This window comes from Grammomys surdaster, unplaced genomic scaffold (assembly GCF_004785775.1).
Source record: "Grammomys surdaster isolate TR1022 unplaced genomic scaffold, NIH_TR_1.0 242, whole genome shotgun sequence".
NCBI classification, from domain to species: domain Eukaryota; kingdom Metazoa; phylum Chordata; class Mammalia; order Rodentia; family Muridae; genus Grammomys; species Grammomys surdaster.
The window spans coordinates 239,520-253,570 of NW_021604687.1; the positions used below are offsets into that span (position 1 = coordinate 239,520).

General features: G+C 44.8%; 1 protein-coding gene across 1 annotated transcript in view; it reads right to left on the minus strand.

Annotated features, from left to right (window-relative positions):
• The window catches only part of Il16 (interleukin 16), a 130,381-nt gene that overhangs the window by 27,862 nt on the left and 88,468 nt on the right, over positions 1–14,051 (minus strand). The window contains exons 4-7 of the mRNA XM_028774636.1: positions 9,169–9,302; positions 7,171–7,281; positions 4,565–4,679; positions 1,097–1,170 (exon numbers count right to left, since the gene is read on the minus strand). Of these exons, the coding sequence (XP_028630469.1) occupies positions 1,097–1,170; positions 4,565–4,679; positions 7,171–7,281; positions 9,169–9,302 (434 nt within the window). The remainder of the gene's footprint in view (positions 1–1,096; positions 1,171–4,564; positions 4,680–7,170; positions 7,282–9,168; positions 9,303–14,051) is intronic.

Genomic DNA, 14,051 nt, shown 5'->3' on the forward strand with positions numbered 1-14,051 from the left:
CAAACATGTGACAGGTTACACATAACACGTACATATACATACACCAGAGTATACATGTTATATGATATATGATGTGCTCCTGACTTGAACCTAACTAAATGGTGATGAAAAAGTAGCATTTAGTGATGTCTTAAAAGCTCAAAACATCTCCATAAATTTACTAGTACAAATTCATGGAGTGCTTTGAGACAGTTTTATAAATCTTAGTTTGAATGTGCGTTGACACCAGTCCTTATCTTATTATCTTATCCTTCGTAGAGGAATTTTTTTAATGCTGTGCCCAGGGCGAGCATTGGCTAGGCACCTCTGCAAAGGGTCAATTTTTTCATTTTTCGAACTTAGAGGAAGAAGGTGATGGTGTGTTTGGTTTTATTGCCTGACGTCTCCAATGGACAGCAATTTTAATCCTGCAACATGGCTGCTCTGGCAAGAGATCACATCTAAAGACCTAGAGGTGTGTGGTTCTGCTAGGATACAGACATGCCACACACCTTTAGTCCCTCTGGCTGGAATACAAACAAATCCTTAGTATACACTTTTAAGATAAAATTGGTTTGTAGAAGGAAGTAGCCATGTTTGAAAGTGATATCTAATTGAGGGGCAGACAAAGTGATAAATCAGAGAAAGATTTGACAGAATGAGTCAGATATAGAATATGTCCAACTCTCACAAGAACAGCACAGGAAAGAAAAGTTATTTAGGAGCAGAACAGGGAGAGAGTCAATCAGTTAAGTGGAGTTAACTTTGGAGAGTTAGTGGGGCGTCAATGAGTTCAGTGCAATAGAGTTGAGTTCTTTTTTTCAGTTGGCTGCAGATCAGCAGAAGCAGCTGAGCCAGAGAATAAGAAGGAGCCAGAAAATTAGAATAAATTGCCAGTGTGAATTTGAGGCCAAACAGATCAATTCAGAGAAAAGCAGAGAGAAGCCATAATGAACTGGTCAGCTTGGAGAGGAGTTTGAGCCAGGACAGCTGAGTTGAAGCAGCCATCCAGAGTTCTGAAATAACTAGAAAGCAGTAAGCCTCTGAGATGACAATTATATCTGGCCTAGTATATAATATTTACACTCCAGGGTATGGACATAGACTGAGAAATTACCTTAAACTTTTGCAAAGCATCCTGGTGTGTTAGGCCAGCCATTGATTCACCATTGAGTTCCAGAATTTCATCACCTATTGAGAGACAGAAAGACAATAGCTAACAAGCTTTACTCAGGGTTTTGGAATATACTCGGGGCCTTATGTCTGTCTCTGTGTATGCCTTCCAAACCTTGCTCTTGGCCTTTGGATTCATCATACTTGAGCAGTGCCTGAGCCATCAATCATCAAGGACTGATTTTGCTACATTAAGATGTAACTCTCTTTCCTAGTACCTTGCTGTAACTGTTTCTTTTGGCCCAGATGTTACTTTCTCCAATGTGTCAGTGTAGAGGCTGCAGAGCAGCTCAGAATGGAGGGTTTCTGGAACCAAAGGGAACAATGACAGAACTCATCCCTTGTCACTGGAAGACTTTATAACTGAGAGCACACATGGTAAATTTATTTAAAAGTGATCCAGCCTTGAGGGCTCATGACTGTAATTCAAATACTTAGTAATCACAAGCCACAGGTTCACTAGAAGTTGGAAGCCAGCCTGGGCTACCTATCAAGTCCACAGCTAGCCAGGGCTATGAAACAAACAGAATCAAAACATAATTAAACGTGAGCTGAGAGGAAGATAGACGAAGTCTAAACTTCAGAATGCCCATTCTTAATTCCTCAGGGGCTTGCTTTAAGTTATCAAAATTGTTCCAAAGGGCCAATAACCCTGTCCTGGGCTTGTCTGTTGTGTCCTCATTTGGCCATAGCTGGTAAGAACTGATGAGCCTAGCTTGTGTCAAATTTGTTTTACACAATTGTTTTTGGAAAGAAGAACAAAAACTAATTAATTGTCAGTAGCTTTGATCTGTACAGCAAGCTTGACATAGCCAGCATATTCTTTCACAGAGTAGATTTGAGCATGTCATTTTTGAAAACACTTTGGACAATTATTTGAAACTAGAGCCAGGAATTGACTGTTTGAAATTCTCTGTTTTTATTATTACTGTTAACTAATGGAGACAAACGCCCTCCACCCACAAAATAATGAAGATTTCCACACAAAAGTAACAAAACAACAAAGGCTAACACCCTGGATTCTAACCCACACATCTTCCTTCTCCCTGGCTCCTATTTTCTTCCTGATCAGGGCTTAGCTGTTCCACTAGACCTCCTCCCTATCCTCATCCTCGTCTCCCCCTTCTCTTCTCCCTCCTCGACACCTTCCTTGTTTAACCTGTTCAGTTCACCTTTCCCACAAAGAGCTCTCACAGAGGCCAACTACTTTTCAGTGGCCTGACAGACAGCGCCATCTAGTGCTCACCTAGGCTCATCGCCCTCCTGAAGTTCCCACTTAATCCTTTTCTGCTTCTCCCCTACTTGGCCTTTTCCTTTTCTCCGGTTAACCAGGAAAGATTCACACATCCCACCGTCCCTGCGCTGTCTTTTCTCATTGACTCTTGGAGGGTTGCTGTTTCAGGCAGCCATAAGGAGCCGGCCTCCCATGTCAGTCTCTGCACTTCTGCTTCCTGTCTCTCTCCAGCCCACTGCATCCTATACACTGCCTCCTGACTCATCCAAAACCTCTACACCCAGTGCCCCCCCATGGTAAATGCAAAACTCCCACTCTCCACCTGATACAACCCTGACACCCAGTGCTGCATAGTGCTTGGGTTGGCAGCATTTTCTGAAAGGAGCAAGATCGTAAATATTTTAATCTTTGGGAGTTACAACATCTCTCTAATGGTGACTCAAAACAGGGCTGAAACATCAAGGCAACCATGGCCTTATATGAAAGAACATGGCTCTGATAATCATTGGTTGATGTGTTTGAGCATTTTGCCTGCACATATGTCAGTGCACCACATGTGTACCTGGTACTCTCAGAGGCCAGAAGAGGACATCAAATCCTCTGGAACTGGAGTCATGGGTGGTTATGGGCCACTGTGTGGGTGCTGGAAATCAAACCCTGGTTCTCTGGAAGAGCAGCCAGTGCTCTGAACCAAAAGCCGTCTATTTCTCCAGCCCCTCATAGGATGTTTTCACTCATTTAGAAAGATGGAAGCCTTCTTTTGTTGTGATAATATGCCTGGGATCTAGGACCTTAGTGTCTCCACAGCTCTCCCTCCTACCCCAGATAGCTCAGATGTTACAGATAGTTAGACTGCCAGCTGACTTACAGACACTGCCCTAAGAAGAAAGAAATTCTTTCTGTTAGCATTCTGTCTAAACTCTACCCCCACAGTTACCTGGCAACAGCCAGGTAGGCCTGGCCCACTATAAAAGGGGCATTCCCTTCCCTTCCTGTCCTTGAATTTTCCCCCCAAGCTGAAACCCAGCAATCTCTTTGGACAAAGCTAGTTGCCCATTCACCCAAACCCAGACTTGGGGTGGGGTGGAGTGGGGTATCTGACAGCTGTGTTCCCCAGGTCTCTTACTTAGAAAGAGCATCTGTCCTATGAGATATGAAAGGAGCTGAGAGGAAGCAGAGGAAGCAGAAAGAAGGCAGAGGGAGGGCTGCCCATGGGGAAGCCATTAACGGTTCAAACGAGGGTCCTGTCTGGTTTTTCTGTGGATAAATTTCCCTGAAAAAGATACCTCTTTGTTGAAGAGTCTACTGAATTCCTGGCTGTTCAGAACTGCCTGACTATGGAGAGTACAAATGTTGCAGATCAAGAGCCAAAATTAACTTAGACTAGCTTTAGCTGCCTTAACAGCAGCAAGTTACTCATCACCTCTGTGTGTGAGTTCCATCTTTCAGACTATCAGGTAAGATCTTTTTGAATGTATTAAGATCACCACCTTCTACCAACCTATATCTAAGAATGCTATCACATGCTCTCTAAAACCTAGATCAGCCTTTCACCCGTGTTGCTCGTAACCCACCTGCCTGATGTTTCCACTGATCTATGTGACAATACCCTGACTTATGACTTCCTTCTGTTCTGTACCCAGAAAAGAGGTTATGTGGCCCACTTTATGTCAGCCTAGATGAATGTCTCTGGGCCATGTCCACTCATATTTGGCTTAGAATAAACTTCCCTTTACTCCCGCTGTGATGAGAACTGTGATTTGTGTCCTTGTATTCTGTATTCCTGGGCCTAGAGCTTGGTGGGACTCTGACAGAAGTGTGAGACCTGGTGTCCCATGGTCTTAGGTGGAGGAGGTGGAGACAAAGGGGATGGGTCCCAGAAACTGAACAGGGGCATTGGGAAGGAAGGAATAGAATTGGTGAAGAACAAATGCTTCCGCCCCAGGCTGACAACAGCATCTGGGAGGAGAGGTATTGTCAGAAAATGATGGTCTGGTATCACTGAGATGGAGCCCTTAAGGGAAGAAGTCACCCACTGCCTGGAGCCCTGCCCCACAACCCCAGAAGTATACTCTGAAAGCCTAAGACCCACTTTAAGCTCTCAGTCTCTTTGATGCCCTTGTGGCTCTGAATGGTGCTTGTGATCTCTCAACCACACTCAGAGGGATGGAAACCTACCTTCCTGAAGCCGCCCATCAGCTGCAGCTGCTCCCCCTGCAAAGATGCTCTTCACATAAATCCCAATAGGGCCATAAATGCTGTCATTTCCCCCAACAATGCTGAAGCCCAGGCCCTGGGGAAAGAAGAGAGGGATAGATGTAGGAATATTCCAGCTGTTTCTTGAGCTTATTTCCTAATGACCTGCCCCTTGCCCTTGCAGAAAGGAATCGGGGAGGAGACAAAGTCCCATTAGTCCCAGGGGTTTCAGAGCTTAATCAGGCAAGATGGGGAGAGTAGTTCATGGGCAGCTTGGGCTGTGGAGTATCAGCAGCTTTGCCAGAGGCTCGCCCACGAAGCTGGCATTTCCCACACAGATGAAGCTGGATAGGGGCTAGCACCCCATTCTTTCCACTTGACTATTTTCATCCAGTCATTTCCTCCCTCTGAACCTCAGTTTCAGGTTGTAAAATAACGGTACCAAATTCACAGGCTGTATTTGAAAATAAGCCTCAATATCTAGGAGAATCACAGAGACACCAACATCATCGATAGTAACATAGCATGTGCCACGGAAAACATCCTTTCTGTTAACAAAGGCCCCTCGCTACCCTCCATTCTGTGCCCAACCTGTGCCCCGGCTAAGGGAACCAATCACCTGCTCTTACTACTGGTGTCATTCTTGCTGTCTTTATTTCTAGGTCATTCTCAGGACTGACAAACACATCCTAGGATTGTGACGATGGCACTGGGAGAAGCTGGGGTTCAGTAGACAGCCTCAGCTGTGGGGATAGCTACAAGGCAGCCAAGGCAGTCCAGTGCACAGCTGCCCCCATGGAGGGTAAGAATGAGAAGATAGAGGGCCTGGCTTCCCCTGCAGACTTTCCAGTGGATTAAAGAGACAATTTGGATTGATTTAGGCAAAGGAAACATCTACAGCTCCATTCATTATGTTGAAGATAAAGGATCTTTTCAATTCCCCAATAAGCTGAGTTCAGCCTCAGGGAACTCCCATCTGAGCTATGAGCTACTAGAAGTCAGCTGATTTCATGACTGGCCTCAGGCAAGTGCGTGAAGCACACATGGGGCAGGATAAATGGGGGGTCTTTTGGTATACCTCAGAAGCATCTAGGTGGGATTGGTTGCTTGGTTCCTAGACAAGCTCTTGAAGCGATGGTTGCCACTGGTATTGGCACCACTCTCCATAGATTGTTCATCTCGGGTCCACAGATCTCAGAGCCCACATGGAAACAAAAATGTCAGTGGTGAGAGATCACTGCCAGGTGTCTCTTGTGCTCATCCCAAAGCACACTCACTACCTTCTGCCTGAGACTTTGCATTGTGTACCTTTTTCGGTCACTATGACTAAATGACTGGCTTATTAATCAGAAAGTGACACTGTCCAGAGAGAACCACACTGCACAATCCCTTGTCACTTGAGGGGTCTTTCCACATACTACCTGCTGAGCTCCCAAGGAACGGGTGACAGAGAAAGATGACTCCAAGTATGGGGGTGGGGTCCCTCCCTAGTGGCCTTTAAGCCTTTGCCCTATATCAGCTGAAGTGTTCTTAGGTAGGTTAAATAAGCCTGCTATTCATCTGAGCAGCTAATTTATTTAAATGGGCTTTAAAATCTAGCAGCAACTGCCTGTGCCTGCCCTAGTTATTTTAAGCAAGTGCATGTCTGGTACAGTTTGGATGTGAAATGTCTGAACTCTTTGTGTCGTTTTGGGAGATTGTGTCACATTTAGGAAGGAAGGCCTACCTGGAGGAAGCAGGTCACTGGAAGGTGGGTAATAGTGTTTATAGCCTGACCTCAGTTCCTACTCAGCCTCCATTTCTGGAGCCACTGAGATATGAGCAAGCAGCCTCACGCTCCTGGCACCGCGGGTGAAGGCAGCTTCTGCAGCAGTGCTTTCCCTACCATGGTGGACTGTGCACTCAAACCATGAGCCTAAATAAACCCTTCCTCCCCTAAGCTGATAAGTGGCCAAAGGTATCCAATAAAAATCCCCAGACATAAGGTACCATGCTTTAGGGTGAGCATAAGAGATATTGGGGTATTCTCTCACCATTCATATCTTGGTTTCCTCTGTTGACGCTTCTCAGGCATGGGGCAGACATTAGGATGATGTGTCATCATCTAGACAGAGCAGAGTCCTTTCTGACTCTTCAGGATGTTCCAACAGAGCCAGAGCATCTGTGCCCATTGAATGACCCATATTGAAACACAGAGTTTATACAATTTGTGTTTGAGTCCAACTTTCTTCTACCAACATCTGAATGTGGATGTGAAATCCAGCCCTTTAAATCGATGTAAGGGATTTTAATTTATGTATCAGGCAAGATTAAGTTGTGGGAATATCATGTCAAGAGGAACAGGGAACAAGGTTGGAGAGTGCTGAAGTAGTTGGGGAATACTGTGGTGTCCTCAGAGAGAAAATGAATACTTAGTGGAACTGGAAGACTCAGTATTGCCTTGACTTCAGCAAGTATGTGTGAGCTTCTTTGCCCCCTCTTCAGCGTTGAGTATGATAACCCTGTTCCCACTCTTCTTTGGAGCAACTGCTCCCAGTAGAGAGTGAGCATTGCTCTGGGGCTTCCTGTTGGTGATGGTCTTTGCTCACCTTTGCTTGGCCCTTCATCAGCACTATGTTGGAGATGACTGACGCCTGCAGACCCCCAGACAGCTGCCCAAGCTGAGCTGTGCTCAATGACCGAGTTGGTCTTGCAGTACCCTGTTACGAAGAATCCAAGAGGGCAGAGATGCAACATTAGCCAAGGAGAAGAGCCCCACCCTCTGTCTTCCAAGGGCATCAGTATAAGAGCCAGAAGGTGATTCGTGGAGTGTCATTCAGATGTGGTGGCTTATGCAGGAAGGTCTGCTCTAAAAATTGTGTCCAGCTCCAAGCACATTTTTCCAAAAGCCCTGATTGTGCTAGGCATGAAGGTGCAGTAGGCAAGAAGTCTAGAACTCAAAGACTCAAAAAGGGAACATGAATTCCACAGATGAAGTTAACCAGCTGCAGAAAAGAAGCAGAAAGCATCAACAGAGAGCAGGTTTGTGTCCCAGAGCCCCAGTGAGGAGCAGCATGGTTTGGTGGTATGCTGAAACTTGGGAAGCCACATCCATTTTCCAGATGATTCTCCTGGCTCTGCCAATTATCAGCAGATTATCTTGGAGAAGTGACTTTGTCCCTCTGAGCCTCAGCTTCCTACTGTAGAAGATCATTTTTCAAAAAGACTTACCTGTATGTAGCTTCCAGGAATAATGAACCATTCAGGTTCATAGGCCAGGGCTTAGTCCCCAGGAGGTGACTATACATCCTTCATTTTCTACCTGCTGCTTCCTATTTGGCAACTAAACCAATATGTCAGCCTTGAGTGTGTAAGGGGGCTGCAGGATCCCTCTTCACTAAGATCTGATGTTGCAAGGTAAGACACACACGTAACTGTCTGTAGGGAGCACAGACGATATTTGGGCTTCAAGATCATCCCTTCCCCCCCAAAACAAGCTCATCCTCCCCTTTCCTCTCCTCTCTTTTCCCCTCCCCTCCCCTCCCCTCCCCTCCTCTCCTCTCCCTTCCTCTTCTCTCCTCTCTTGTTCTCCTCCCTTTCCCTCCTCTCTCCTTCCCTCCCCTTCCTCTCCCCTGCTGTTCTCTTTTTTTCCTATTGCTGGCTTGAAACTGTTCTTCCTTGCCTAGGTGATCTACCCAAAGTTACCAGGATACCCTAGGCTTTGTAGCCCTAAGCCACACAAAAGGCTGCCCCTCCCCCAACCCCAGAAACAACCCTTCTGGAACCCAGTCTTGCTGCCTCCATTGGAAGCCCCTATGCAGACAGAGTGAAACCATGCGTGAGCTACAGTGATGGTTAACCAACCAATGTCACAGGTCAGGAGATGTCCAGATAGTTAGTCAAACTCTGTCTCTGTTTCTCGCCTCCGCCTCTGCCTCTGCCTCTCTCTCTCTCTCTCTCTCTCTCTCTCTCTCTCTCTCTCTCTCTCTCTTTCTCTCTCTTTCTCTGTGTGTGTGTGTGTGTGTGTGTGTGTGTGTGTGTGTGTGTGTGTGTCTGTGTCTGTGTGTGTGTGTCTGTGACCCACACTATGGAAGAAAATAAAGCCAGGTCTTGTAATTTGTCCTTTGACCTCCACATGTGTGCTATTCACTTCCCCCTACCTGCACACACAAATACACAGACATTCACACACGATAAATAAGCAAATATTTTTTAAAAAGTGATGCTACTTCAAGTCTCAATTCTAATAGATACTAGAATTTTGATAATAAATCCCTTAGCTTATCAAAGCCATGGTTCCCTAATCCAGGTCAGTTATTATACAGAGGAAATAAAGGAAAGCTTTAGTTGAGAGCTTGAGAATAGGGAGTTTCTCTGTGTATTGGCTCCTAACAGCATACAAGTGACAGTGGTTACATGTACCTGGCTCAAGAGGCTCTTGACAGGTGGGCCTTGCTAAATGATTCTTGCCTAGTAAGATGCTTGAGCTGAATAAGCAAGCTCTCTGCAGTCTGTAGGCAGAAAACTACTAAGAAGACCCCCCAGCAGCTGTGGAAATCACAGACTTCTGTCCTCCCAAATCTCCAGGACCCTCCTCTCCATCTTACCGAAATTGGGTAGTCCAGTTGTTGAGAGAGCGACTTCCTGTTGCTACAGAGAGAGTAGGGCTGCCTGTCGGTGGGAGCTGAAGATTTCTTGGTCACTGGAAAATCCATTTCTCCAGCACTGTAGGGATTAACACCTAAACAGAGATGGGAGTGGGAAAACAAACAGGAAGAAACTATTTGTGTGCATTCAAACACCAAGCCTGACAAAGAACAAAATCAGCCTTGCCAATCACCAGCCATCCCTCAGGTTTTATGTGAGCAGAAACCATTCAGCATCCAGGATAGTTGATGCAGTCATGAGGCTGCAGAAGCTACAGTATCATTTTAACTCCCTTCATCCACAAATTTGGTGCTGAGGGGTGCAACAGGATTCCTCACCAGAGTGGGCTCCCTCTTCACCCAAATCCAACAAAGAGGTGACATAGTCTCCTACATGTCACGTGGTATGCCACACCACAGCTCTAGGCCAGGCTGCTGGAGAGTTTCCAATCCCAACCAAAGGGAGAGGAGACAGCACAGAGGTTCCTGGAATAGGAACTGAGCTGGAGGCCAAGCAGGGAGAGAACAAGTGACCACCTAGGGGAGACCAGGCAGGGAGACGCTGGGCTCTCGGGGAGTCCTCCAATCTTTCTCACAGACCCACCACTACCTCTTCCACACTGTGGTATATACACACATCTCACACAGGCAGACAACGTGAGTCTTTGGGGATCTATGAAAATGCTGTTCCATGTGGGATATGGGGCTTCCTGTCATCCACCTGTGTCCTACCACCAGTCAGTACTCACCTCTCAACCATCACAGTCACTTTGGAAACCTTTGTACTTTACAGACTTAATCTCTGACATCTAGAGCTGCCCAACGTGGAGACAAAGTGTGCTGCCGCAGGTCATTTAAGTCTGTCTAGTAGCCACATTGAAAAAGTAAGAGGAAGACCAGGCTGAGAAGTGCACACCTGTAATCCCAGCACTCACACAGAAGGACGGGGAGTTTAAGATCATCCTCCACCACATACTAGGTTTTAAAAGAGCCTAGGCTATCTGAGATCTTGTCTCAAAGAAAATAAAAATCTAGATTAAAAACAAAAGAAAAAGAGAGAGTTCAGGCCAGCCTGGCCTACACAATATGATTCTGTCTCAAAGAGTCAAAACAAGCAAAATAGGTTAAAAAAAAATTTTTTTAAATAAAAAGAACTAAAGGGAAATGGAGGCAATTGGTATATTGTATTAATATATTTTATTCTGTTCACTATGTCTAAGCTGTGTGCCATCAACATACAAGCAATACATAAAAGCACTATGAGATGTTGATGTTCTATTTTTCTCTTGTACTTAGTCTTCAGCTAGACATGCCCTCTAAAATTTCTGTGTTCTCCACAGTGAGCTGCCATGTGTTCAGGAGTCATGTGTGGCCAGTGCCTTGCCAGTGGGCTTCCAGAGGCCCAGGGAGGGACAATGTTTTCCCAGCCTCCTTCAGTTTGAGTAAGTGGAGACCCCAACCCTCCATACCAAGGACAGAATGTGTGGTGGCTCACAGGAAATTCAATATGCATCAAGGTTAGAGAATTCCTTCCTGGAGGGGCGGGGACTGGGAAAGACTTGTTTATAAACTAAAGAAAGGAAGTGACTAGCCAGGTAGGATCAGAATGAGACTTTCTGAGGACATGAGATGCCCAAAGGAGATTGAGAACAGAGGTAGAGGCACCATGAAAAGAGAGAGGTTTAGTTCTTCAGTGCTCTGAACATAGCTAGAAAAACTTCTCCCTGCCAAGGCGGTTGCTTCCAGAAGTCTTTTCAGAAACACTGATCCTCTGTAACTTGTAGGGACCAATTGTTCCCAGATGGGCCGGTAGGGAGAAGCATGGGGAAGACAGGATGCAGAGCCTGTAGCCAGAGGTCATCTAGTCTGAATCTGCACAGGTACCTCATTTCTGCAAGTGTTTAGTAGAGTGTAGATCCCACACCCCTCCTGGCCCATTGATGAGGCCTGAGTAACTCTCCTGGTGATGCAGCCAATTATCAGAAGCTTTTGGGAGCCCTGGTCTATTTCTTACTTATTAGTGAACAGAGACTCATTTGCTTCATTGCAGTAAATAAGTCTAGAATATAATTGAGACCTCTGAGTCCTGGGCTTTCCCATAGCCACAACCTACACTAAATGAAGGACAGGAAGAGAAATAAGTACAAATGAATTTGAAATGAGAGACAGAGCCATGGGCAAGCTGCTGACGTCATTCTGAGCTGGGATCTACCCTTCCTGACCCAAGCAGCTGCTGTGCTTTTGGGTGCTCTGCTCCTTCCATGGATTCAGGCCTGTATAAACAGAGGCCAGAGCAGGACCCAGTTGATTCTCTAAAGCTTGTTTAAGAAATCAATGTTCAATATTAATTTAACCAAGTTTGGTAAATTAATAGACAATGATAACCCCAATAGAAAACTAGAAAGAGTCAGTAAAACATGTGCTAAATAAATAAAGAAATCTTTCCATTTGTCTAAAGAGGTCTGTTTTCCAGCTGTTTTATAAGCCAGCGTGCAAGTCATAGCTTGCATAAGAAACCAAAGGCACACTTAACACAAACTGCCAGATGTGCTGGGGTCCTGGAGGCCATTACCCACCAAGGCCTGAAGGGCACAAGGAGAAAATTGTGTCAGTTGGACCAACTGAGCCATGTCCAGGGAAGACAGACCAGTTGGGTGATGGACAGTCAGGGTACCAGGAAAGCAGTACCTACAAGGGTCTATCTTAAGTCAATCACTCATCGAGGCTCTCAGTAACTGAACTCAGTGGGAGGTGGGTGACACTGTCTGAGAGATCAGCTCCCAGGACACCAGCACTGCTGAGATTGTGAACATGTGGCCTGTGCAGTCACCAGGGGCTGTGGCCAGAAGACTCTCAGCTTGGTTTAATACTGGGGTGTTGCCACTTTGAAATTCTTAATAATTTTGAATAAGGTCTCTTTGTTTCATTTTAGACAGAGCCTGGACAAAGCGTATAATTGATTCCAGATGCAAAGCAAAGCAGAGAAGCAGAAATAGGAAAGAGAAAGAAGGCTATGCAACAAATATTAAAAAAAAAATAATAGCAGTAACTCAATGTGAAGAAGTAGGTGATCTTATTTGTGGCCGAAGGAGTGTCAGGCTAAAGTGTGGCCAAAGTTCTTAAGTTGTAATGACCTACTGTTTAAACCAAAAGTTGACTCCTAGGCAATTACATTAACAAGAAACGAAGTTACACAAGCCTCTAAATGGGCCATAATTCATTTAAGGATGGCTGATACTGACATAAAATAATGAGGCTCAGAGAGTCAAGAAACTTCCCTAAAGTCACATAGTTAATCGCTTCCAAAGAAGCTAGATTTCAACCCAAGCACACTCCTCCTGGACCGTGCTCTCTTTTGCTTTGCTTTAGTGTTTTGTGTTTTTTTATGTTTGTTTGTTTGGTTGGTTGGTTTGGTTTTGTTAGTTGTTTGTTTGTTTTGGTTTGGGTTTGTTTTGATTTGATTTCCTTTTGAGACAGGATCAGATGTAGCCCAGCCTGACCACACACACACTCCTGATCATCTTACCTCTACACCCCACATGATGGGACTCTAGCTTTAAACCCCTACACTTGGCTTTCAACCTATGTGGTTGTAACTCAGTGTTCACAGAGAATAATTGTTTCAAGGAATCCCTGCAGATACCAGAATAAGTGGTGCTTTTTCATATTTTGTATAAACTTACTGCATTATCATCACATAACAGATGCATAGGTGCATCTAAGAATAAGGTGTACGTCTTATGCTGGATTGTTTAGAAGACAATGAGAAGAGCAAGAATCTGCACATTTTCTCTACAAATGTAGGTTTTTTTCAAGTACTTCCCATTTGCAGATATGGAGGCTAACAGAGTTACCTTTAGAGTCAATATGGGTGCAAATGAAATTTCGTGTATAAAGTAAGCAATATGGATTATGCTAGAGATAGACTATGTAATATCTATTTATACTATATGTAATCTCAATATAATATATAATGCAAATATCTAGAGAGAGTTGGTTAACTAGATTGTAATGTTCATATAATGAAATTGTGTGCTTCCACTAAAAAAAATAATAATGTTTAGAACAGAATTTCCAATGACTTGTGCATATAAGTTTTCTTAAGTCAAGTGGGAAGATCATGAAATTAACTGAAAATGTTAGCAGAATGTCCTGTCCAGCAGGGTATTAAACAGGGGTCTGGAGAGGTCACCTGAAAGAGAAAGTAGGGGAAACAGGCAGACGCAAAGAATGAGTAGCTTGTCTATAGTCTGATCAAATTACTGATTTTTCTTTTTTTTTTCACACAGGTGTTATATACACAAAAAGGCAGGATGTGGGGAAGGGGATGACGCAGGAGTGTAGGTGTTCAGGGGGAGTACAGATATCTTCCAGAACAAAGTGTCAGCTGAGTGAAGGTTCAGAGGACAGATCACTATGACTCTGCCTATGATTCACTTGATCTTTTCTAAGTTGGTACTATCTACAAGGTCTATGACGATTTAGCCTGGCAATTTTCCACCAAAGCTGCTTGTTTACAATAGCTTCTAGCCATCCATTTCAGTGTTTTTTCACAGAAACCCAAGACTTTGGATTAGCAGGCATGTTTATCAGGCCTATTGCTGATTTTAGGCCTATGGGTGATTTTAGGCCTTCAGTGTACAAGCAGGGCTGCCCCTGACAGCAGAGCTTAGTATTAGCATGGCTAGTGTGATTCACTGTGGTCTTAATTTCTTCACTCTTCTCATTCTATTTATATTAATCAAGAGTCCTGAGGTCTTCCAGCCTCAGGCCCCATCATATCACAGATAAGGCAACAGAGGTTGGAGAGAGAGAGAGAGAGAGAGAGAGAGAGAGAGAGAGAG